General features: G+C 43.8%; 1 protein-coding gene across 2 annotated transcripts; it reads left to right on the forward strand.

Annotated features, from left to right (window-relative positions):
* Window positions 1-685: 685 nt before the first annotated feature.
* Window positions 686-25,995, forward strand: MSANTD3 (Myb/SANT DNA binding domain containing 3). 2 transcript variants are annotated; one of them, XM_047768049.1, is made up of 3 exons: window positions 686-927; window positions 15,635-16,085; window positions 25,322-25,995. In XM_047768049.1, exons 2-3 carry the CDS (start codon window positions 15,668-15,670, stop codon window positions 25,729-25,731), a joined length of 828 nt encoding a protein of 275 aa, XP_047624005.1. In that variant the 5' UTR covers window positions 686-927; window positions 15,635-15,667; the 3' UTR covers window positions 25,732-25,995. The 2 variants fall into 2 exon arrangements, with proteins under 2 accessions (XP_047624005.1, XP_047624004.1); XM_047768048.1 differs by lacking the exon at window positions 686-927 and adding an exon at window positions 975-1,106.
* The last annotated feature ends 781 nt before the right edge of the window (window positions 25,996-26,776 follow it).

Below are 26,776 nucleotides of genomic sequence, written 5' to 3' on the forward strand. Positions count from 1 at the left end.
TTAAAAAGGTTATTTTTATGTCAGATGAATGTCATGTTAATTAGAACAAGGGAAAGCTCAACAGCCCTCTCTGCCCTTCTGAGCTTGGAATCTTCCCAAGGATTCTGGGAAAAGAAACACCTAGCCCCTATCCTTGTCGGGGTACGGTGAAAGGTGGTTTGTCCTACAGTTGGATATGTTGTAAATTCATTCGTCAGCACATAAATTCCAATTTACTCAGCATACAGTGACTGAACCAGGTCCTGGGCTGCAGGAGTTATAGTCTACCCTCTGAGCGCAAAGCCTAGGGGGAGACACATCTCGCAAATTAAAAAAACAAAACAAAACAAAACTCCGAGATGAACCCAGCAGAGTGTTGGCTACTCAAGTAGTCAGGTACCCGGAAAGAAAAGGAGCCTTTATCCGACGGAGAGCTTGGATTGAGCTAATTTGTGCCCATGGCCGCCAAATCCCTTGCGACAAATGCATTCTTTTGTTGTTCTTCATGGAAATGAAACAGTCTTTAAGGCCCTTCAGGAGCTTGTCCACTAAGGTGGGAAGAGGGAATTCAATTAGCACAAGAAAGTCAGCCTAGAGGGATAGGGGTGAGTAGGCTGGGGTCCCTTTTGCGCCCCGCCCAGAGCCGCAGGGGAGCCGGCGGCCCAGGCTTGGGGAGGTGGGGACTGCGCGGGGCCGCGCTCCCGCCCTCCTCGGCGCCGGCGGACCCGCAGGCGGCCGGCAGCCCGCGAGGGGGCGGCGGCTCCCGGGCTTTGTGGCCGCTGCGCGCGTGGCGGGACCTGGCCGGCCGGGGGCGCGCCACCGCTGCCCGGCGCTCCGGAGCCCGCGGCCCTCCCGGCGGCCCAGCCTGCCAGAGGAGCCGAGGCCGCCCGCGCTCGCATCTCGCCGGCCCCTCCCCCGATCGCCGCGGCCGCCGCGCCGCCGCTGCAGGTAGGAGGCTCCCCGGCCGGGCTGGCTGCCTCGGGGCGGGGGCGCGGGCCTGGGGTCGGCGGAGGCGCGGGCCAGGCGTGCCGGGGCCGCGGGGCAGCCTGGGCGGGCTTCCGGCCCAGGCGCCACGACCCCTGCCCCGCAGGCCCGGTGGCAGACTCCGCGCGTCCTGATGGGACTCGGTGAGTGGAGCCGGCCTGCAGCGTACAAAGCCCCAGGGCGCAGATCTCCGGGAGATGAGGCGGCGCACTGGGGTTGGAGGACTCTAGACCTCCGGGGACTGAGGAGCCGTTTGGGAGGAATCCAGATGACCCACAGTCCCCAGGTCTATCCATCCCGGGGTCCCCACTGTATGCTGGGCACTGTGCTCGGCGCTTTTCCATACTTGTCTCCTTTAAGACCTCTTGTGCCCCTTTCAGGGGTGTAATGGGGAGGGATCCCTTACTCGGAGGCCGAAAGCAGAGCATCCCATCGATGACTGCCTGACCTTGGGAAAGCGCCTTTACTCCCAGCCCTGGGTGCTGCTTCTGTAAATGGGGGTGAGATTGGGGGCCAGTGGCGGTGGAGTGCTCGGGGTAATGCCTGCACTCCCAGTCGCTATTGTGAGAGGCGTACCTATGATCATTTAATGTACATAAATGATCATAGCTAAATTTTGAGTACTTTCTATGTACCAGGCCTTAAGTACCAAACAGTTGGCATGAGTTACCTAATTAAGTCATCGCACTAGCGCTGTGGATGTAGCTACTGTAAATTGCACAAGTAATCTTTATTTAGGAATAGGAAATGGAGAAGAATTTGGTCTCCCTGTTTTGATTCAGGAGATTGGGTATTTCTTAGGCATCATAACATTTTAGATTATAAATGTTTCTGCAGTATCAGGAGAGTGATTATAGGATGCAGGGATGTGTTTGTCACACTTTCAAATCCAGGAGATAGGATAATATCAGGGCTAGGGGTCTTCATTTCAGCATGCATGTCAGGTAAGTCAGTTGTGACATAGTTCCTGAGTCAGGACTGAGGATGCTATAGGAGTTTGGGGCCAGAGAGAGACAAGGGGTGGACTGGGAGGAGAAGGGAGGATTCTAAAGCTCTGGAAGAGGATCTGGAGGAAGGGACCAGGATCCACCACCCCAACAGCTTTCTGGACCAGGATTCCGTCCTGTCTTTAGAGACCAAGCATCCTGTCTGAAGGAAGGGGAGGAAGGGATCCTGGGGTGAGATCAGTGACTTGTCTCTTCTTACTCCCAAGCCACTCCCGTAATATTCATATGGATGGAGAGTTCAGTGATGAGGCCTCCCAAAATGTCATGGTTTTTCTTCTCATGATTCTTGAAATTCTTTTAATATGCTTGAGGATATTGGAACACTCACCCACCCTAAAGGTTGGTAAGATGCTTAAAATACAAAGACCTAATGATGTAATGAAGGAGTAGGGTTTTGTTTTTGCTTTTTTAAGGGCCGCACCTGTGGCATTTACAAGTTCCCAGGCTAGGGTTCGAATCAGAGCTGCAGCAGCCGGCCTACGCCACAACCACAGCAATGCCAGATCTGAGCTGTGTCTGCACCTTACACCACAGTGCACAGCAACACCGGATCCTTAACCCATTGAGCGAGGCCAGGGATGGAACCCACATCCTCATGGTTACTAGTTGGATTCGTAACCTGCTAAACCCCAACGGGAAACTCCAGAAGGAGTGTGTTTTGAATACAATTCACTTGGCTAGAGAAGAGTGGGCCTGAGGAGATTATCTGGGGGTTCAATTTGGAATGGGGAAAACTGGAAGGCTTTGGACCCTGAAGAAGGAAGGGAAAGGCAGGAAGGCCCAGGGACTGCACCAAGGGAACAGAGGGTAGAAGGAGAGCTGAGGACTCCATAATACCATCCGCAGAATGCTCACACAGACCAGTCAGTGCTCAGCTACCCAGAAGGCACTCTCTCCTCTCCCAGTGTGTGAACATGTCATACTGGAGTGTTGTGGAAAGTTGGGGCTGGACTCAGCCAGACTTTTCTCGAGTGAGCAGGAAAGGTTTCTTGGAGAAAGGTTGTTTTAAAACCAGTCATGGAGTTCCCGTCGTGGCTCAGTGTTTAACAAATCTGACTAGCATCCTTGAGGACGCAGGTTTGATCCCTGGCTTTGCTCAGTGGGTTAAAGATCTGGCATTGCCATGGTGTAGGTTGCAGACGCAGCTCGGATCCCTGCGTTGCTGTGGCTGTGGTGTAAGCCTGGCAGCTGCAGCTCCACTTTGACCACTAGCCTGGGAACCTCTGTATGCCTCAGGTGCCGCCCTAAAAAAAAGGCGGAACCCCCCCCGCAAAAAAAACCAACCCAGTCCTGGAAGGAGAGTGTGTGTGGTCATGTAGTGATAAAGGTAGGAAGCAGTATGTTTAGTGGAAAGAGCAGTAGCTCTGGAGCAACACAAGTGAGGGGTTCGAGTCCTAGCTCTGTCATTTCTCAGCTGTGTGATTTTCGTGAGGATTAAACAATGTTTCTTCGCATGCGGAGTGGGGAGCTCAATAAGCTCTTGGACTTTTTTCTCTGTCTGTGGTGACATTTGCTTAACACTTGCCTGCTGAATACCAATCTTACGCTGAGTCATATGCTTCATGCCAGGGATGTAGAGATGAGTCAGAAATTATGTATTTCCCTTAGGAATTTCCCAGCCTAGTAAGGGAGATGGACACAATGAGCAAATTACAGAAAATATAGGAAGTGCTACAGTACAGTCATGTACGCCTGGCAGTGAGCTCACAGAATATTAACTTGTTCATTCTGGATAGAATACTGAGGGCCAGTCTATCTCTTTAATGAGATTTAACAAGGGGAGACATGATCATAGACAGGTTTTTTGTGTGTTTTTGGCCATGCCTGCACAATGTGGAAATTCTCAGGCCAGGGATTGAATCTGTGCCACAGCAGCAACCCAAGCCACTGCAGTGACAACACTGGATCCTTAACCTACTGGGCCACAAGAGAATTCCTATCATAGAGGTTTTGAATGCTACATGACCTCCTACCTTCTTTTATATCTTTGTCTTGTCATTGCTCTGATATTCTCTCTCTTAAAAAAAAAAATCTAGTTGCAGTATGTGCATAGTTTTGTAAACTGCCTCAAAACTCATTTTAGAAGGAAGCTGTTATAAATAAAATAAGCATAACAACCTGGGTGTTAGTTGAAGAAGGCTTTGGAAAATTTTCATGACAGTTGGACCTTGAGGGATGATGTGCCCTTGGTGGACCTTGGGGTAAAGGATTCCAGCTAGAGGAAGCCCCATGTCCAGAGGCATGAGAACACAGCAGGTTCAAGGGCATGAAGGTGAGTTTGGTCTGACTGAGTTGAAATGCACATGGGAGGAAAGGGAGGTTTGGGTGGGGTATGGGGGCTCACTGTAATCTGGGACAGACCTGGAAAGGCCTCAAATGCCATGTGAGCAGTTTGGATTTATCACTTAGGCAGTGGGAGAGATGTCAGAGGTTTACAGGTAGGACTATGGCATCGTCACAGTGTTTTAGGAAGACCCCTCTGGGAGCTGTATGGAGGAGCCGCAAGTTTGGGTGATCATTTTGGGGGATGGACATAGGCAGGGAGGATGGCAGAGAGAGAAGAGATGTTGAGGTAAAATGTAGAGTAGGGCTTGGTTCCATGTGGTGGAAGAGCACACTGAAGTTTCTGCTTTGAGCCAAGTTAATGTGGCTGAAGTCATCAGAAATCAGGAGGTTTGCGGGTGGTGCAATAATTTGTTTGTTTTTGGAGATTCCTGAGGTCCCCATAATGGACAGCTAGATAGAGGTGGTGGGCAGAGAGTTGGAAATGTGTGTGGTGCTAGAGAGGATGGGGCTGGAGAGATGTTCTCCTTGACACCCCCACTTTCTTTTGCACAAACACCAAGAATCAACTGTGTGCCAGAGATACACATAACATATGATTCCAAGCCTCAGGAGCTCACACTTAGATAAGGGGGACCCTTGAGAGTATGGATAGATTGCAGTACAGAGTAATTCTGAGGGCTGCAGGGAAAGGTAAATACTTGGGACCCTTGGCCCAGAGATTGGAGAGCTGCTGTTGCTGAAGTCGTGGGAGGAGAGAGTCCTCACAGATGAGAAGCAGGCTGGAGTGAGAGCACCTGCCTACAGGGACTTTCTGCATTGTAGAAGCACTTCCTGTGGAGGGTACTGTAATAGTGATACGAGGGAATCTCAGGGAGACTGGGAGGGGGTGGGGAGAAGGCTTAGGATGGAGCTGTCAGGAGGGGAAGGAAGGGGTGGGGACTTTTAAGAACTTTCTTCTGGTTTACAGAGGGCACTGTGAGGGTAGGAGGATGGGAGTCGGGAGCTCTTGCCTTAAACACAAGGCACCGTCGCACTCAGACACAGATGGTAAAAATAAACCCCTCCACGTTCCAGGGCCGCCTGGAGTGGGTGCTGGAGAGGAAGAGGAGGGAGAGCCTTGGAGGAAACAAGTGTAGTGCTAGGTTTAGACTGAAAAGCCCTCAAAGGGGAAAACTGAGATGGAGAGGGCACAGGTGAGTGGCCGACCTGAGTAAGATGTCTGAACATGTGACAGCAGGTACTTGGAACAGTCATGTCTGATTAGTTTTACCGCTGCCTGAAATGAAATCATGACAGCATTTTCGTTGTAGCGAGGGGCTTAAAAATTTGGCATACAATACAACAGTATTTACAAGAAGTCAGGAAATGACTTTTATTAAGATAAATCCTTTATAAAAGGAGAAATTTAAGGTAGTAGAATGTCTATAAAGAATTAATAAAAAATGCAGATGGCAAGCAGATTAGTGTCAACATATATACCACAAATATTTGAGTGCCTACTGTGTACCCGAGGCTCTTCAAGGAGCTGGGGCTACAGTAGTGAACAAGAGATCAGAGCACCTGCTTTAGACATTTCACTTGGAACTCTTTAACCTATAATAGAGTTAAACCTTCGTATGGACCTTAACTCCTCTAAAGTGCTGAGATCACTTTATACTGTGGTAATACTCTTTTTCATTGGCTAGTAGATCCACTAACCTCATAAATAATCAGAAAATACCATATATGCATATTTGGCAGAAAACTGTGGAAATCAGGTTGCAGGAAAGCCATTGTGGCAGCAGCGGACCGTCGTCAACACTGGATGGGGCTTTAGGGAACACCTGTTTAAGCTTTATCATTTAGAGATGAGGAATCAACAGTCAGGGAGGAAAGGGGACTTGCCTGATGTCACAAAAGTGAGTTTTCATTTGGGGTAGTGGGGAAAGGCTTGAGGATACCTAGCAAAGGGGCATCTTGCTGGTGAGATAGTGGAGGGAGGAGATGTGGAGGGAGGGGTTGAAAACTAATAATGAAGCTTCACGTTTAGCTCCCCCAGGAACCCCCACACTTTGCTCTGGGCCTCAGTTTTCTCGTCTCTAAAGTGAGAGGATTAGTCCCTTTTTAGTTTTAACATGTTAGGCTCTAGGTTGTTTCTGAGTCAGGAAACGGAGTCAATGGACAAGGGTAGGAAATAGCCTCTCATCTCTTAAGAGCAAACTCAGCACCCATAACCTGTGGCCAGGCCTCCCTTCAGGGAGTGGGCGCCACATTCCCAGCAGCTCACCCACCAATTCTGTATGCTGCTGCTTCTCTCTTTCCCAAGTGGCCCTCCTTTTTTCTAATGCTGATTCTAATTCCAGTCTATTCTGATGAGAATTACAGTCCCTATTCTAGATCCTGCCCAATCCTGGGCACATCTCTGTCACACTGTCTTGTCACCAGAGCATCCACAGTACACTGTTGTGTTCTGTCTTCACTGGACTGTGAGCCCCTCGATCTTAAGGAATACCCCTCTCTCCAGTGTTTGCATATGTAAGTGCTCTGCGTATCCTCTTTCCCTCTGCTTTCTCTTGATCCCCCACCCTAATGTGGACACGTGCATGTCTGGCCCATTTCTCACTTTGAAACAGTCCCTGGTGTGCACCCCCTCCTTTCCATGAACATAGCCACCACGCAGAGTCCAGGCCCTTGCTTATCAACCATCTATCTGAGGGATGTCCTTCAGCTATCTCTGTTCATACCCTGTATATGCTTAAAGATCTCGCTCCATCCTCTTGTTCATGAAGAGTACACATTCACCGCCTCCCTCCTCTGAAGGCCCAGGGTGCTTTGGCCTTTATGATGGCATCTGTTTCAGTGTGCCTCTCCTTTTGGTTCTGCATGCCGGTGCTCCTTCCAGACTACGTGGTTCAGCTTTGTCTTTCTATCTCCCACATATTCTAGGGTAGTTCTGAGCCTTTGATGAGATTCATTACGTATTTATTGAATTGTGTGTCTAGCAAATAAAAGAGCCCATAAACACTTGACTATATATTGTATTTAGGCCACTGTTCTACTTTTGGAAACAGTTCAGTATGGGCGAAAGGGGTGGAGAGAACTAAAATTTACTGAAGCTCTAGTCTGTGCTGCTTCTTTCCTCCCATTTGCAGGTCAGTTGTGTAGAGATAAGGCTGGATGGGGTATTAACCCCATTCTACAGATGAAGGATTAGAGGTTAATTGACTTGCTCAAAGTCACACAGCTAGGTGAGTGCTAAAATCAGGATTCGAACCCAGGTTTTCTGCATGCAGTGTCTTGGTTATTTCACTTCACTTTATTTTATTTATTTATTTGGCCATGACCCTGGCATGCAGAAGTTCCCAGGCCAGGGATCAAACCCATGCCAGAACAGTGATTCAGCCACAACAGTGACAACGCCAGACCCTTAGGCACTAGGCCACCAGGGGACTCCTCACTCACTTTAAGAGCAGTAGTGCATTATGATCCTAACATCTGTCTGAGGTCTCTGTGTCACAAATTCTTAGTCATGGTTCCCATCCTGAGTCCTTCTTCCTTCTTTCCTTTCTTTCTTTCTTTGCCATACCTACAGCATGCAGAAGTTCCGAGGCCAGGGATTTGAAGCTGCGCCACAGCTATAACCAGAGCCACAGCAGCGATATGCAGGATCCTTAATCTGCTGAGCCATGAGGGAACCCCCTATGTATTGATTTCATAGAACTCCTTTTTCTACAAAGGGCAGTAGAATTAAGATCTAACCAGTTTTCTCTCGTTTTTGCTCAAATTTTAGAACTTAATTTGATCCTCGATAGACTTAAAACATCATTGAATGGTATATTAGCCAGGCCTGCCGTGATAAAATACTATAGACTGAGAAGCTTAATCAACAGAAATTTATTTCTCACAGTTATGGAAGCTAGGAAATCTAAGACCAAGGTGCCCAGCAAGGTAAGTTTCACTCTGAGGCCCCTTCTCTTGGCTTATAGGTGGTGGCCATCCCTCTGTGTGCCCACATGCCCTCTTTGTGAGCCATGGGGTTGGTGGCAAGCTCTCTGTCTTTTCTTATGAGGGCAGTAATCCTCTTGAACCAAGGCCCAACCTTATGACCTCATTTAATCTTAATTATTTCCTTAAAGGCTCAACCTCCAAATACAGTCAATGGTATTTAATGTAGTCAATGTTAACATTGCAATAAATGAATTTGGGGGGTATACAAACATTCAGTCCATAACAGATGGATTTTTAAGGTGAATATTAAATGTACTCATTATAATCTTCTCATGGTTTAGTCAGTGTTACAATTCAGGGAATTGTGCTTATTGTTTCCTCTTTGTTCTTTCACAGTCATTAGAATACCTGCTATTTTACATAGTCTTGTCTATGGGTCTTTACCTAGCCTGAGACAAACTTCCATTGCATTTCATTTTTGCTGTTTCAGATGAACATTTTTACTTTAATGTAGTTTTTGGCGTCCTGATTGTTTTATCATGTATGTTACTCATTCCTTGCATGGTGGGCAGTTTTATATTTATATCATAATACGTTCATTCATTAAATTTTGCTGAGGGCTCACTATGTGAGGGCTCTTTTACTACACTCTGGGCTGCTTGTTGTGCTACAACCATGCATAAGAAAGGGTAGCCCCTCTGTCTAGCAGAACAGCAGACAAAAAAAGATCATTAGTACTGAGCAGAATTGGGGGGCAGGGTAGGGCAGTTGCTAATAAAAGCTGATACAGTGGGAAAAGGCTTGTTATGTTGTCATCTATAGCCAATTATGGACATTGCTCAGCCATTTTAAGCTAGAATGTGCTTTATAGCCTGGAAGTTTCTATTAATAAGCTTCGCCTGGAGATCTCTTTCTTTGGGAAATGTTTGTTTACTTAGGACTGTCAGGTGCTCAAGCAGAATGTCAGCGTTCTGTTCCCCTGAGGCATGGACCATTTTAAAGCTTCATATTATTGCTACAGTTACTTTTCAAATGTACATTCTTAGCAGATAAACAGTGGAATTTACTTCAGAATCCTGGTTAGAGTGAGAGAGGTGCACCTGAGTGGGGGCGAGGAGTGGTAGACCCTTGGCTTGAGACATAGAAGTGGGGAGGTGATGGGTATGGGGAGGGAAGAATCAACAGATGTGGACAGAAGCTTGCACAGCTCCCCCTGGTTGCTCTACCCTAGGACTTGTCCCTGCTGACAGATTGCTAATTGACATGTAATTTGAGCATGTAATTTGGGCCCTAGAGCCTGTCACTAGGTCTGCAAGAAGAAGGCTAAGCAGAGCCTGGAACAGCGCCGGCATGGAGTCAGACTTGGGTTTGAATCCTGGTTCTGCTACTTACTATTTGTGTGACCACAGGCAAGTTAACAGCCTCACTTTTCTGATCTGGGAAATAGGAATAATAATTGGTTACTGGGGATAAACAGCCTGCCTCATGAGACTGTTGGGAGCCATTGGGGACCTTTGGGGTACACTATCTTATCCCAGAATCCCTTTATAGCCCGCAGGATGCAACCACATGGCTGAGGGAGGCCTGCTGTTCTACAAAATTAAGCAAAATAAATTGGTAACTCTGGATTTACTTAGCTAGTGATTAAATAACAGTTTTGTTAATGGGCTATTAATGGTCCCCAGGTGTTGGTAATTCTAAGTATTTGCGTTTGAGAGTGGTTGTATAATTTCTTCTGGTACTGTTCATAAAGTTATTTTTTTAACCGGTGTAACAAATGATGCTCTCAGGGACTATTTTGGGGAGGATTAAATGCTATAGTGAGTATCAAGCAGTTAGTATAGTGTCAAACCCACAGTAAAGGCTCAATAAAAGTTATCTGCTACTGTTATTATTGCTGTTATTAGAGATTCAACTGGCCACACTTAGGTTAAAGTCTTTTATAAATTTAGATGCCTCACTAGCCCACCACCACCTGGTGGCAGCTAGTGGTACTGCATACATTATGAGGAAGAATTATTGCCGGGAACTAATTCCATGTGAGTTCAGTTCCACTAAGTATCACAGGGACTTTGTTCAGTCAGAGTGTGGCTTATTTGCCTGAGAGCTGCAATTCATGTATCACTAAACAATGAAGGGACATTTTTCACCTCCACAGTTGGCATAGATTTAAAAAATGTTAACAGCAGAAGTCAAGGAAATGGTAATGTCAATTGGTATACCATTTCTGGAGGACAGATAGTAATGAAACGAAGTCTTAAGTGTTTTTATCTTTTGTGGCAACCATTCCTCTTCTAGGAAGTTATCTTGAAGAAATAATCAAAGATAGAAAAAAATTTTACTTAGAAAAAATGTAGGAGTTCCCGTCATGGCTCAGTGGTTATCGAATTCGACTAGGAACCATGGGGTTGCAGGTTCAATCCCTGACCTTGCTCAGTGGGTTAAGGATCCAGTGTTGCTGTGAGCTGTGGTGTGGGTTGCAGACTCGGCTCGGATCCCACATTGCTATGGTTCTGGCATAGGCTGGCGGCTACAACTCCGATTCGACCCCTAGCCTGGGAACCTCCATATGCCATGGGAGCGGCCCAAGAAATAGCAAAAAGACAAAAAACAAAAAGAAAAAATGTATAATGTATAAAATAGCATTACCTATAATAGAACAAAAGAGGGGAAGTTCTTGTGTGGTAAGTGAGTTAAGGATCCAGCATTGCCGCAGCAGTGGCACATGTTCGATCTCTGGCCAGGGGACTTCCACATGCCATGGAGAGTGGGGTGGGGGGAGGAATGAAACAGGGAACAATCCCTTTTTCATTTGTGAATCAGATTCTCAATCCTTATAGCAGTGATTCCTTTTTTTTTTTTTTTTTTCTGGCCCTGCCTGTGGCATGTGGAATCCAGGGCCAGGGGTTGAACCTGTGCCACAGCAGCCACCCAAGCCGCTGCAGTGACAATGCCAGATCCTTACCCTGCTATACCACTAGGGAATTCCCTATAGCAGGGATTCTTAAAAAGAGTGGGGTATGGGGGAAGGTAGACCTCTCCGGGGTGGGGACAGAAGAGTTGGAAGGCATTAGATCAGAATCTGCTCTAGAGACTGTGTAGTTTAAAATCATTTAGTATACCTGTTAAGTTCATAATAAAAATCATAGGACATAAAGTTGGACATAGACGTCTTGGCAGATAAAGATAATACAGAAGAGAATGTGTGTTAATAAATTTCAATTTGGGAACACTGGTTTCTAAGAAATAGGAGTATTGATGAAAGCAGAAAATTAATTGTGGGCCTTTGGGGAGGAAGGGGCCTGGGTTGGATCATCCTAGGAACATTAGAGGGACATGACTGAAGCATAGGCCTGGGAATTTAGAAGTGCAGGGACATATCTCCAAAGATAAATTTCCCCTTGTTTAACTTTGCCGAAGAGCTGACGGCCAAACCATCTGTGACTTGTCTAAATCTCTTGATTTCTGATACTGATGTGTCCATGGTGAATGTGAGGCAGGATGCCTTCTATCTAGAGACACTGATCACACCCAACTTTAGCTTTTGGGAGGGCATGGTACATAGTGGGAGACCCTGATCAGGTTCTGTTGCTCTCATGTAAAACCCACATTCCTTAGCCTCAATTTTAAGGCTCTCGGATCTGGCTCAGGTCTAACAGATTTCAGTTATTTACAACTACAGTAATCCCTCCCTAGGCATAGTACGTGAATAGCTTACTTGTTATAGTGTGACTTTAAATCAGTGTACTGTAAACTTAACTGCCACAGACTTTTCCCCTTAACTGTCTATTATGGAACTTTTCAAATGTTCACAAAGATCAGGAGAATAATTTAATGAATCTTTGAGTACCCGTCACTCTTGTCGATGTTTGAATGTCCCACTTTTGACCAAGGAACTCCTTTCAAGTTACTTTCTAATTCTTTTTGCTACAGGTTTGTTACTTTTATTTTTTTTTAATTTTTTTTGTCTTTTTGCCATTTCTTGGGCTGCTCCTGCAGCATATGGAGGTTCCCAGGGGTCTAATTGGAGCTGTAGCCACCGGCCTACGCCAGAGCCACAGCAACGCTGGATCTGAGCCACATCTGCGACATATACCGCAGCTCACAGCAACGCTGGATCCTTAGCCCACTGAGCAAGGCCAGGGATCGAACCTGCAACCTCATGGTTCCTAGTCGGATTTGTTAACCACTGCGCCACGATGGGAACTCCAGGTTCGTTACTTTTAAATAGCCTACATCGGTAGTAACTTGATGCTTCCCTGTTATTCTGAAAAATCAGAGGCTTGGAGAACATAAGGAGGACTGGGCATGTTGGCCCTTTCCACTAAAAGGACACGCAAAGCTTCCTTCATTGCCACATTCTCTGTTGCTTGGAGACATTCTTGCCATAATGTATCTGAGAGATTAATTTTTTAGGAAGTATACTGTGATTAAAAGATGTGGGAAAGTGTGAGGTCGTAAAATGCACATAAGTTCAGTGAAATAAGACACTCATTAAGCATCCATTGTGTGAAAGATGCTAGTTCAGCACTGAGGAGGATGGCAAGATGACCTAGGGAGTCATGGTTGAGTAATTTGGAATCACTCAAGGTGAGAGCCCAAGAGATAATTGTGAAATGATCTTAAGAATACCAGATTATTCAAACTCATAGAAGCGGAGAGTAGAACAGTGCTTACTAAGGACTCGAGATGGGGGGGGTGGGGGAAATGGGGAGATGATTGTCAAAGGGTACAAAATGCAGTTGTGTAGGATTAATGTCTAGAGCTCTGATGTATGGCAGTTATGACTATAGCTAATAATAGTGTATGAATATTGGAAATATGATAAGAGATTTTAGGTGCTCTCATCACACACATAAAAGGTAACTACATGAGAAAAATGTTATATTATTGAGCTTGATTGTAGTAAGCATTTTACTGTGTATATCAAATGAAATTAATGTATGTTGAAATATATACAATTTTTATTAAAAATATAAAAGGGGAGTTCCCGTCGTGGCGCAGTGGTTAACGAATCCGACTAGGAACCATGAGGTTGCGAGTTCGGTCCCTGCCCTTGCTCAGTGGGTTAACAATCCGGCATTGCCGTGAGCTGTGGTGTAGGTTGCAGACGCGGCTCGGATCCCGCGTTGCTGTGGCCCTGGCGTAGGCCGGTGGCTACAGCTCCGATTGGACCCCTAGCCTGGGAACCTCCATATGCCGCGGGAGCGGCCCAAGAAATAGCAGCAACAACAACAACAACAATAACAACAACAACAACAAAAAGACAAAAAAAATATATATATATAAAAGGGTAAGTAGACTTTGATAATAAGGAGAAAATGTAATGTCATTTCAAATTTGTAAAATAATATAAAATTGATAACATTTCCTGTAATTTGTAAACAAAGACTTTAATGGAATATACATAATAAAAATGGCTGTTATTTTTTGTGTTTAAAACAATTACCAAACTATTCGGACAGCCCAGGTTCTTGACTTCTCAAAGTCACCATCTTTGTGATCTTGTGTGGTCCATTTCACCTTATTGGCCCTTAGTTCCCTCAGTTGAAAAGAAGGATGAGGAAAATGTGGTATATATGTACACAAAGGAATATTATTTAGCCCCCCAAAAGAAAGATATCCTGGCATTTGTGACAACATTCATAGACCTTGAGGGTATTATGCTCAGTGAAATAAATCAGATAGAGAAAGACAAATACTATATGATCTCACTTATATGTGGAATCTGGAAGGAAAGAAAAACTCACAGATAAAGAAAACAGACTGGTGGCTGCTAGAGGTGGGGGGTGGGGAAAATGGGTGAACGTGGCCAAAAGGTATAAACTTCCAATTATAAAATACATAAGTCCTGGGGATGCAATATACTGCAGGTATCCTATAGTTAATAATATTATATTGTATATTTGAAAGTTTATGAGAGAATATATCTTAAATGAAAAAATTATAACTGTGTGGTGATGGATGTTAACTAGATGTACTGTGGTAATCATATCACTATATATATATAAAAAATAATTATGTTGTGTATCTAAAACTAATGTTTTAAAATAGTTACTGTTATAAAATCTTTATTATCCATTCTTTTTTAAAATTAAAAAAATTTTATTGAAATATAGTTAAATTACAATGTTGTGTTATCTTCAGGTATCAACAAAGTGATTCAGATATATATATAAAACTGAATATATATATATATTCTTTTTTTACATTCTCTCCCATTATAGGTTATTATAAGATACTGAATATAGTTTCCAGTGCTATACAGTAGGTCCTTGTTGGCTGTCTATTGAAACTAATGTTATATGTCAAGGCTATCTCAATTTTAAAAATCCATTAATTGGTAAATGGATGTAGACTGTGTTACATCTATAAAATGGAATAACAAGAAATGAAGTATTGATATATGCTACAATGTAGGCAGACCTTGAAAACATTATGCTAAGTGAAAGACGCAAGTCACAAAAGACCTCATATTGAATTATTCCATTTTTATGAAATGTCCAGGAAAAAAAAAGAGGGACATTGGATTCAATCTCCAAGCATTTAGGCTCTTATACCTCTGAAATCATATTCATTATTTACATAGAACTGTACACTTTTTTTTTTTTGCTTTTTAGGGCTGCACCAGAGGCACATGGAGGTTCCCAGGCTAGGGGTCAAATTGGAGCTGCAGCCATAACAATGTGGGATCCAAGCTGCGTCTGTGACCCACACCACAGCTCACGGCAACACCAGATCCTTAACTCACTGAGCGAGGCCAGGGATTAAACCCGACTCTTCATGGATCCTAGTCAGGTTCATTAACTGCTGAGCCACGAAGGGAACTCCAGAACTGTACCCTTTTAAAAGTGGTCTTTAGACGTTAAGGATGACAGACTCCAAGCCCTTATTTTAAAGATGAAGAAACTGAGGTTCTTCTAGGAGCATGGACCTATTCAAGGACAGACATAGTGATGGGAATGTCACATCTTTTGGGGTGAGTTCTTAATGATTCTAAAATCTTGATAGTATTTACATTATCCGTCATATTTGATCACACAGTAGCTTCTCGTGTCTTCAGCTGTGACAAAACTTTGAGAGAGCTGTTTCATTCAAAAGCTGCCTAACATTATGAATTGGGAATTATCAGTTCCCTAACATTGAGCAGAAGTAAATACATTAGAGTTCCACACAGATGTTCAACTTTTCTTTTTTTTGCTCTCTGTACCAGATAATCACAAAATGGGCAAGATTTACAGAAAAGGATCCACTTTAAAGTAAAACCCCATTCCTGTTAAACTCGAATGTTTTCTTGAGAATATCACAATCCAACATTAATGGAAAAGAAAGTACTAAATTTCAGACCAGGGAATCGAGTCAGGGATTAAACCTTCGTGATTCACTGACTTTTTTTTTTTTTTTATAATTATTGGAGTTAGTAATGGATTGTTCCAAACTTCCTGTTCCAGGATAGCTGACAGCCAGGAGAAACATAGTGGAAAATGCAAAACAACGAAATCATAAAACCTGCCAAATACTTCTCAGAATTGGAAAAGAGCATCCTGCTTGCTTTAGTAGAAAAGTACAAGTATGTGCTGGAGTGTAAGAAAAGCGACGCGCGAACTATTGCCCTCAAGCAGCGTACCTGGCAGGCGCTCGCCCACGAATATAACTCCCAACCCAGCGTGTCGCTGCGGGATTTCAAACAGCTGAAGAAGTGCTGGGAGAACATCAAGGCTCGGACCAAAAAGATTATGGCCCATGAAAGGAGAGAGAAAGTGAAACGGAGCGTCAGCCCGCTTCTGAGCACCCACGTCCTGGGGAAGGAGAAGATCGCCAACATGCTGCCCGAGCAGCTGTACTTTCTGCAGAGCCCTCCTGAGGAGGAGCCTGAGTACCACGCTGATGCCGCTGCCCAAGGTATGGGTGCCTGACGCCCGCTTGCTCGTTCTCCTTAGGTACCTGTTTGACACTGCACTTTTTATAGTCCTTCATTTTGAGGGAACTTATTAAAAAAAGAAACTTTCATATCAAACTTGACTTTCCCAATTCAAAATCTCCGGTTTAGATAGTACATTCAAGTCGAACTTAAGAACGGGAGCTCTTGTTCATCTCCCTGTGCTCTCTCTCCTAGATCTCACTTATCTCTGTTATTCCTTAAGAAGAAAAAATAAGGGGTTACATTAATATGGCTATTGAGGAAGTACGCTAGTTGCTTATCTTAGCCTATCTCAATGTACTAAAGAGAATTTGAGGTTTTATTTATGTACGTATTTTTGCTTTTTAGGGCTGCACCCGCAGCATATGTAAGTTCCCAGGCTAAGGGTCAAATCGGAGTTACAGTTGCCAGCCAACACCACAGCCACAGCAACACAAGGTCTGAGCCACTTCTGCGACCTATACCACTGCTCAGAACAACATGGGATCCTTGACCCACTAAGCAAGGCCAGGGATGGAACCCACATCCTCATGGATACTAGTCGGGTTCATTTCTGCTTCACCACAACAGGAACTTCAATTTGAGGATTTGTATTCACTTACTCAATATTGTATTCTTTTTTTCAAAAAATATTTGTTGAGGGCCTGTATGTGCAAAGCGCTGCAGTCACCCAGGTTGAAAACAGCATTTTGGAGTTCCCGTCATGGTGCAGCGTGAACTAATCCAACTAGAAACCGTGAGGTTTCGGGTTTGATCCCTGGCTTCGCTCAGTGGGTTAAGGATCTGGCATTGCTGTGAGCTGTGGTGTAGGTCAAAGACAAGTCTCGGATCTGGTGTTGCTGTGGCTGCAGTAGGCCAGCAGCTGTAGCTTCAATTAGACCCCTAGCCTGGGAACCTCCATATGCCGTGGGTGCAGCCCTAAAAAGACAAAAAAGAAAGAAAAAAAGAAAAACAGCATTTCTACCCATTATTATATTGTGATCTGTAGTTTTGGTCTGTGCACTCCAGGAGACTTGAGAAATTCTGGGAAAAATTTGTCTTAGTTTTAATATACTTCCATTGAAAAGAGAAAAATATGTCATATATGATTCTTAGAGAAGGTAAAACTCATACAATCGAGGCCATAATGAGGGTGTGCCGTGGCTTTAAAAGGTTGGAATTAAGGGGCTATTGAAATATCTCCAGGGAAGAGGAGGGTGGGAAAACATACAGATAAATTGCCAGTAATTCCTGCCTCTTTTAAGATAGAAACAACCAGTTTATTTAAAGGTGCATATAGGAGTTCCCACTGTGGCACAATGGGGTCAGCAGCATCTCTGGAGCCCTGGGATGCAGGTTTAATTCCAGGCCCCGCACAATGGGTTGAGATCTGGCATTGCTGCAGCTGTGGTATAGGTCACAACTGTGGCTTGGATCTGATCCCTGTTGGGGAACTCCATATGCCATAGGGTGGGCAAAAAAAAAAAAAAATGCATTGCAGTTTGCAGAAAATAATACCTTGAAGCAGAGGAAGATTTCTAGGAAGGCCAGAGGGCTGCTCATAAGTGCTCCAAGGAACCAGGAAGCATTTGCCTAGGAAAATCCAATTCTTCGCTTGCAGGCTGAGAAATTCACTTATTACTATCCCCAGAGTAAATTAAGCTCTGAGGGACTGGTTAATTAAAAGTCAAAGGAAATTGTCTAAAACCAAGAATATTCTCTGTGTAGAGTGGAAAAGATAATAACCAAGTGAGGAGAATACGGTTTTGATTAGAATATTTTCCCCCTGTCTGCGGATCATGCTGGGAAGCGAAATTACAATCAAATGTTTGCTGATCATTTGGCCAAGGTTAAGTCTAAGGAGCCAGTTGGGCAACCACAGTGGTGAATATCTAGGAACTCATGCATTGTTTCTCAGCATAGGAACCCTGTGTCTGAGTTTGGATTCTTGAGTTTCCCAGCCAGGGCACCTCCCAGAAGACATTGTTTATGGGAACACTGCCAGCTCTCTCTCACCCCTCCTCATTGCTGCTTCTGTGGTGGAGAGGGCCCGCTGCTAATTGACAGTGTCCTTGCTTTGGAGATGTTTATAGCTTCAGCCAGTTCCTCTCTATTATGCTGGCCTTGGAGCAATTCAGTGTTTGTGAAGCAGTGAAAGGAATGGTGCTAGGGGAGGGAGGGAGGGAAGTGAATAGGCAGGGCTGCTTTTCAAGTGGCTTATATTCCATGGGAGATGTTATCCATGAAGATGCTGGTATGGACTGCGTTCAGTTCACTTTGAAAAGCTGTGATCTAGATTATTGCGTGTTGATTTCATAGGCTTATTCTAAGGGGGCAGTCTTAGTTCCCCATTTTCAAATTCTAGGGTAGGATCTAGAAAGTCCATTCCACAAATGTTTTTGCTTTCTTTTTGGAGGAAACAATGTAATTCACTTACCCATAAACACAATTTCTAAATTTCTAGCAAGAAGGGAGTAAATGTGAATTCTCAGTGTCCTTCCTGTAGTGGCATTTGCTAGAGACTCACTTGTAGAAGAGATTTATTTTAAATTGGATGTTTGTAAATATACAACACATGAGACTTCCCTTTTCGCTGGTGATTATTGAAGTACAACCACATGCTATGTGCTTCCTATTTCCAGGTCAAATCTGGGGAGTGGTAGAGAACTATGCTGCTTTGTCAGTTGGGAACTGTTGCCAAAGTAATCTATAAACTCTAGTAGTTAAGGTCCTGGAACTCTTTCCATATGTTAAAACAGCTTTGAGGTGACCTCACTCATTTTGCATTTCAACTTCTAAAAAAGAAAAAGAAGGCTGGAATTGTTAATCATCCCTTCTGGGTCTTGTTGGGAAAAAGGTTGAAAACTTACTGTAGGGTTATGGCTCTCATTCCATTGTGTGTATTTTGACATATGGACTGTGTGTGTGTAGTTAATATCTCTAACACTGTGCTGTCCAAGACAGTAGCCAGAAGCCAAATGAGGCTGGTAAGCACTTGAAATGTGGGGAGATGGAATTGAAATGTGCCATAAATATACACATTATATCTTGAAAATTTAGTACCAAAAAAAAAAAAAATGAATGTAGTAGTTCCTGTCATGGCTCAGCAGTTAACGAACCCAACTAGCATCCATGAGGACTCGGGTTCAATCCCTGGCCTTGCTTAATGGGTTAAGGATCCGTCATTGCCATGAGCTGTGGTATAGGTTGCAGACGTGGCTCGGATCCTGCATTGCTGTGGCTGTGGTGTAGGCCAGCAGCTATAGCTCTGATTTGACCCTGAGCCTGGGAACCTCCATATGCCATGAATGTGGCCCTAGAAAGACCAAAAAAAAAAAAGAATGTAAAATTTCTTACTAACAACATTTATGTTGATTAAATGTTGAAACGACAGTATTTTAGATATACTGGATTAAAAATATATTACTAAAATTAACTTCTTTTTACTTTCATGTGGCTATGAGAAAAATTTTGACTACATGTATATCTCATATTTCCCTCAGACAGCACTGTCCTATTACTTTACAGAGTGCCTGTGACAGAATTAGGTGCTCAAAGATTTGTTGGAATTTGTTAAACAGGAAGAAGCCTAGCAGATTCCACTAGAGGCCTCCCTCCAGCTATTTCTCATGTGAGATGGCTTCAGCTGTGTCATCTTGATCACCGTCCCCTATGTTTGTAGTCAGTGACTTTGCTGAAATGTACATCTTGTATTCCAATATAGTAGTCTTAAAATTTAACATGTAGGAGTGTATTTGTAAACAAAATCCCAGTATTTTTCCCTTAAGCATATTTAAAAAATTCATACCTTGTAGATTTATGATATGTGATCATTTGGCTTTGACACTTTACCTTCTGTTATCCTTGGGGAACAGGTGTGCAGAACTAAGGGAGCCAACAAAATTTGCTAAGCATGGTCAGGAAGGCAAGGTCGCCAAGTGTCAAATACATTTAAGAAAACTAAACTTTCAGGTAGTACTCAAATATTTTAAGAGAACTTACATTTAATTCATACGCTATTATTTCTCTACTGTAAAGCTACAGTCTAGTAATGCAAGCATAGGTATGAAAAGCTGTATTAAATAATGCAAACATGTCTTAATAGATTGCATTATTATCACTGTTTAGTACAAATCTATTTCGGGGAGGTGGGAACTCCAGTACATGGGACTGCTTTATATTTGTAGTCATGGCATGCTAGCATCATTGATCTGGAAAAGCCCTTTTTTGTGTGTGTGTTACATGTTCATTCCTCTTTCTTCTTTCCATTCCTTTTTTTTTTTTTTTTTGCTTTTTAGGGCCACACTTGCAGCATATGCAAGTTCCCAGGCTAGGGTCACATCAGAGTTACAGCTGCTGGCCTGCGTCACAGCCACAGCCACGTGGGATACAAGCCGTATCCACAACCTACACCACAGTTCTCGGCAATGCCAGATCCCCAGCCCACTGAGCCAGGCCAGGGATTGAACCCGCATCTTCATGGATACTAGGTGGCTTTGTTCCCACTCAACCATGACAGAAACTCCCTCTTCATTCCTTTTTCATCCCTGTTCAGCACTTTCATTCTTTTCTCCTGCACACTAATCATTCCAGTGTGCTTGTGGGTGCTTTCATATGTTCTTGAAAGCATGTGTTGATGTTGCGTGTGGGTATATTTTAAATTTATGTAAATTAAAAGTTGTGTATAGATACCATTCCTTTTTCTTTTGCCTTTTTTATCTTGCCTTTTTTCTCTTAGAATGTTTTAAAATCAATGCCCATTGCAGTGTGTAAATCTAATTTGTCTCTTTTTGTTGCTGCATAATATTCCAGAGTATGCTTCCACCACATCTTATTTATCCATGTTCCCAATCAGTCCTGCTTCCTTTGCTCTCTTGAGAAGAGCTGGGGTTTAGCCTGTGCATAGTTTCCTTCCCATCCCTTTACTGCATTAGTAGGTTTTCCTGCTGAGATTAAACTTAACTCAAATTGACCAAGTGGAAGAATACCCCCTTGACTGTGTTCTCTGCACCCAGGAAAGCCTTTAGGCCTTCCTATCCATTTTGCACATGATTGAGTTGTTTTCTACTTTGGGTATCTTTGTTTTACCTGGGAGAGAGATTATATAGTGTGTTTGCAGTAGGTTGCCATTCCCAGGGTAGTCTTTTTCCAATTAAGATGAGATTCTCCCATCTGAACACTAGCTTCCATTCATTGGAGCTAATATTTGTGTGAATGTTAATTAACTACTCCATCGGGCCTCTCCAGTTTTAAGCCCTAGCTTCTGCCAGAGTCTTAAGAGGCCTGGTTTTTAAAAAAATTTAAAATGTATGTTAGCACACATTTATTCTAAAAAAATTAGTTTTAAAGTAGAGGCATTTCTCTGCTCCCAGACATAAACTATATTGCCTTCATGTTCACAATTCTGGAGAGAAATTTGGAGATCAAAATTTGGAATATACACTCATATTCTTTTTTTTTTTTTTTGGTCTTTTTAGGGCTGCACCCATGGTATATGGAGATTCCTGGTCTAGGGGTCAAATCGTAGCTGTAGTCCCTGGCCTACACCACAGCCACAGCAACACCAGATCGCAGCAATGTCTGCAACCTATACTGCAGCTCATTGCAACGCCAGATCCTTAACCCACTGAGTGAGGTCAGGGATCGAACCTGCATCCTCATGGATATTAGTCATATTCATTTCCACTGAGCCATGACAGGAACTCCTACACCCATGTTCTTAATGATAGATAGTTTAGTAGCAGATACGCCTTGGAGACTGCATTTCAAAATACATAAGTGAATAGCTGAGCAAGTGACAGTGAGAGGCTGGATGTTGTAGTAGTTGAGCTTGGATTTTGGAGTCATGCAGACCCAGATTGGAGTTGTGGTTTTTTCAACTAGTCAAATGACTTTGGACATTGTGTCTGGTTTTCTATAATAATACCTCCCTCAGAGGGTTGTTGTAAGGATTAAATGAGGTAATGCTACAAAGCACTAACCTAGTGCCTAAATATTTAGAAAACGGTAGCAGCTGTCATCATCATCACCTTCGTCATCATCATCAAAAGGCCCCTGGGAGTTTCCATCGTGGTGCAGCGGAAAACTAATCCGACTAGGAACCATGAGGTTTCGGGTTCAATCCCTGGCCTTGCTCAGTGGGTTAAGGATCTGACATTGCCGTGAGCTGTGGTGTAGATCGCAGACATGGCTTGGATCCTGCATTGCAGTGGCTGTGGTGTAAGCCAGCAGCTGTAGCTCCAATTCAACCCCTAGACTGGGAATCTCCGTATGCCGCAGGTGCGGCCCTAAAAAGCAAAAAAAAAAAAAAAAAAAAGCCCCTAGGGCCAGGAAATATCGAGATAAAAATGAGCATTTAAAAATTGGGAGAGGCGTGCTGGGAGTTCCCTTCATGGCTCAGTGGTTAACGAATCTGACTAGGAACTATGAGGTGGTGGGTTCAATCCCTGGCCTTGCTCAGTGGGTTAACGATCCGGCGTTGCCGTGAGCTGTGGTGTAGGTTGCCGTGAGCTGTGGTGTAGGTTGCAGCCGCATTGCTGTGGCTCTGGTGTAGGCTGTCAGCTACAGCACCGATTAGACCCCTAGCCTGGGAACCTCCATATGCCACCAGAGTGGCCCAAGAAATGGCAAAAAAAAAAAAAAAAAAAAATGGGAGAGATGAGTAGTATTGTGAGAGCAGGAATTTAAAGACTCAAGAGGAGTATCCAGAACTATCCACTGGAATGAAATCAAAGAGAAAATAGGCTAAAGGTACCCCCAAAAAACATCTAATGTATCCAGTCTTCAAGGAAGACAGTTTCAGATCTGAGACTAGAAAGGAAATGGATGAGGTAATTCTTTTGCATTTGATCACATCTGTGGGACCCTATTCTCAGTGTTAAGCCTTTCCCACTCCTTTGTCCTGTGCCTTGGCTCCACTCAGAACACTGCTCTTTCTACAGAGTTGTGCTGTGTTGAGAGGGATGTGACCCACTGCAGCCAATTCATCCTGCACGCATTTCTTACCTGCGCAGCAGTGTATGGGGCTGTGCGCAGGGTTCTCCAGGAGGATGAATTAGAGGCAGTCTCTGTCTTCAAAGAATTGAGAGACCTGATGGGAAGGTAGTCACACCGCCAGTTTTCGCAAGTGCTCTGCCAGAGGCAGGCTCAGGAGGCGGTGAGAGCATGAAGGAAGCACATCTAATTGAGGCTGTAGCCGCTGGAGTTGGGACAGATTCCCAGGGAGACATTTTCATTATCTCTGGATGACACAGAAGTCCTTTTAACCTTCTTTTTCAAAAGTAAGATTTTCACCTTTTCTTTCCTCTTAATTAGGGACTAGTTATGGTTGTTACCTAACCCCTTGGAGTGAAATAATCTTAACAGTAGCCATTTTGCTTTTATTAACAGAGTATTACGAGTTAGGTTTCCCCCTGTAGCCATTAACATTCCCGGCATCCCATCTTATGGAATAATGGAGTGGACATAATAATGTAATCAACTCTGTTAATGAATTGATATTATTTTTCTCCAAGGAAATGATTCTCATTATTGGAAATATAAAGCTTCCCAAGAAGGCATTTGAGTCACTGTTAGAAGATTCCACGGGTTAGTGGAGTTAGTGGTTTCCTTATGGAAACTCCCCAACTGATACTCATATCATTGCCCTATAAAAATACTAGTACAAACATGGCATTCTTTTGTATCCAGAAGCCCTTTTCCCCTTGTGTTCAAAGCTTCAGCTAATAAATATTTACTAGGCATTCACTATGTACCATGCAAAATAATCGGTGCCCAAGGATAAAAGAAATGAATAAGGTGTGATCCCCAAGTAACACTAGAATGTGGTAAGTGCTGTAACAGCAGAGTACGTATAGAGAAAGGAGAGGGCTGACGTTTCACAGAGCAAGTGGCATCAACCCTGAATGAAGTAGGGGTTAAGGAGGAGGCAGAAAGGTAGGACTGGAGTAAGAGTGTGTGTTTGAGTGAAGAGTGGGGACCAATCATGAGCCAATTTCAGGCTGAAGGAGCAGTGAGACAGAATTTATGGAAAAAAAAAAAAAGCATGATCTTTAAAGATTGTGGTGGGATTGGAAGGTACACAGGGTATTTTGAAGAGTATAAGGCAAGAAAGATAAAGGAATGTCAGAACCAGATTATGAGGGTTACTTAGGGTAGATTGAAAACAGAGCTAAAGATAGGTGCCCCAGGGGAACATTGAAGTGTGAGCCTGAAAGGAGACTTGGAAAAGAGCAGTCAGAGAGGAGGCTGAAGAAAACTTAGGAGAGAGCAATGGTTCAGAAGCTAATAGAGGAAGGACATTTCAAGACGGATTGTCAAGTCAGAGAGAAGTTACATAAGAGGGGCATGGGAAAGTGTCCTTGGAATCTGAATATTGACCCCAGATGACAGTGCTAGAGGCAGCAGGCAGATGAGGAGACTAAAAAGAAGTCTGAGGGAGTTAAGTGAGGGAGTGTAGGCTCCTCTTTCAAGGATGAACCTTTATAAGATGGTTACCCAGGCTGAGGGGTAAGACCTGTGACCAGGATCCAGAGCAATGGTGCCCTTGTGGAGATTGAACACAAGTGTTCGTGGCTGAAGGAGAAACTGAGAAAGGGTGATCAGACTGAAGAAAAACTTCATCTAAAGACCTACTGTTGGCCTCGTACTATGGTCTTCTGCTCACTGGGAGTTGTGCACCTTTCATTTCAGAACTTAGATCAACATAACCAGGTCACCAGTTCTTGATAAGCACAGTCTCTGACCACAGTTCCCATATTTGCAGTGCCAGAAATGACATGATGAAACCCTTTAGCATTACTTCTTAAGGGAAAATTGTTTGTGACCTATGGGTTTTTAAAAAGTCAGGTGTGGGAGTTCCTCTTGTGGCTCTGTGGGTTAAGATCCCAGCACAGTGCCCTTGAGGCTGAAGGTTTGATCCCTGGCCTCACTCAGTGGTTTGAGGATCACATGTTGCCCCAAGCTGTGGCGTATGCAGCTCAGATCTGGTGTTGCTGTGGTTCTGGCCTAGACCAGCAGCTGCAGCTCTGACCCCTAGCCTGGGAACTTCCATATGCCGCAGGTGCAGCCCTAAAAAGAAAAAAAAAGTCAGGTGTGACAAGGCTACCTGTAGACATGTAGACCAGAGCAGATACTATCTCAGATCATCCTGTAATGGGGTACCCTGTCATTTGAAATAGGATTGATTTACTCTCTGCCTGTAAAATCTTTGAACATGTTTTCTGCTACTGTTTTTCAGAATCATTTGCTGTTTCAAATAGAGAACTGTGCGATGATGAGAAAGAGTTCATACATTTTCCAGTATGTGAGGGGACCTCTCAACCTGAACCCTCGTGTTCAGCTGTCAGAATAACAGCCACTAAAAACTACAGGAGCAAAACCTCTCAGGAAGGTGCTTTAAAAAAGATGCATGAGGAAGAACACCATCAACAAATGTCCATCTTACAACTGCAGCTGATACAAATGAATGAGGTGCATGTGGCCAAAATCCAGCAGATAGAGCGAGAGTGTGAGATGGCAGAGGAGGAACACAGGATAAAAATGGAAGTTCTCAATAAAAAGAAGATGTATTGGGAAAGAAAACTACAAACTTTTACCAAGGAATGGCCTGTTTCTTCATTTAACCGGCCCTTTCCCAATTCACCCTGAGACTGTGGGGGTGGCTCTCTTGTAATTAATCTGTGTTGACAAAGTCTGGAACATGAACCTGCGGTCAGTAACCTGTTACAGAGCTACAACTAGGAAAATTAGAGTGGTAGTAGTCACTTATTTAAGAATACATTCAGGTAAACAGCTGCACCCTGTGTACCCCTTAAGTGGCAAAGAAGCTGTTAGCGTCTTCTGAAATTTTCACTATGAGTGCTATCATTCTGAATGTAATGTCTCTTAATTAGAATTCATACAAGAACCATGTGTGAGTGTTATTGTTGTATTTTTTTAATCAGATGCAAGTGTGACCCTAAAGGAGTGTGGCTGGTTTTGTGGGCTTTTTTTTAATAGACAGCAGACCTTTTCTATCCAAACAAATGCCCTCCCACTGAAAGTGGCCATCCTGGGAGGACATGCGTTTCTCCAGGGGTGATGCTGTTGCTCAGAACTTGCTAGAGGTCTTTCAGAAACCTCCACAAGAGCTGCGGCACACTTCATTTTCTCAATATCATCTGTTTTTTTGTTTTTTTTTTCTTCTTTTTTGGCCTCCCCACGGCATATGGAGTTCCCAGGCCAGAGATCAGATCCAAGCCACTAAGTGGTAGCTGCGGCAACACAGGATCCTTTAACCCGCTGTGCTGGGGCTGGGGATTGAACCTGTGTCCTGATGCTGCAGAGACACTGCCGATCCCACTGCGGCACAGCAGGAACTCCCATGTCATCTTCTGAGTGTCAATTTTCTGTTTTTAAACAGCCCAATATGTGGAAAGAGGTGGCTCATAAACTGCCTTTGAAGGGCCTTCCTTTCCTCAAAGAAGAGTAGCTTTGTTGGAACTAAGGATGTAACTACTTTGAGGGAGAAATGTTTGCTTAGAGTTCTACATTCTGTCATGCTTGTTTTATTAAAAGACAAGACTTGCAATTTTATAGTCACACTGTGTATGTTTTTTAAAGGTGCTGCCTCCCCCAGTGTGCTCCAGTTTGTGTCTTCCCACTGTAGTTTCCTCCCAGCTTTGTACTACTGAGCTCATGGTTGTCCTTGTTT

This window comes from Phacochoerus africanus, chromosome 2 (genome assembly GCF_016906955.1).
Source record: "Phacochoerus africanus isolate WHEZ1 chromosome 2, ROS_Pafr_v1, whole genome shotgun sequence".
Lineage (NCBI taxonomy): Eukaryota > Metazoa > Chordata > Mammalia > Artiodactyla > Suidae > Phacochoerus > Phacochoerus africanus.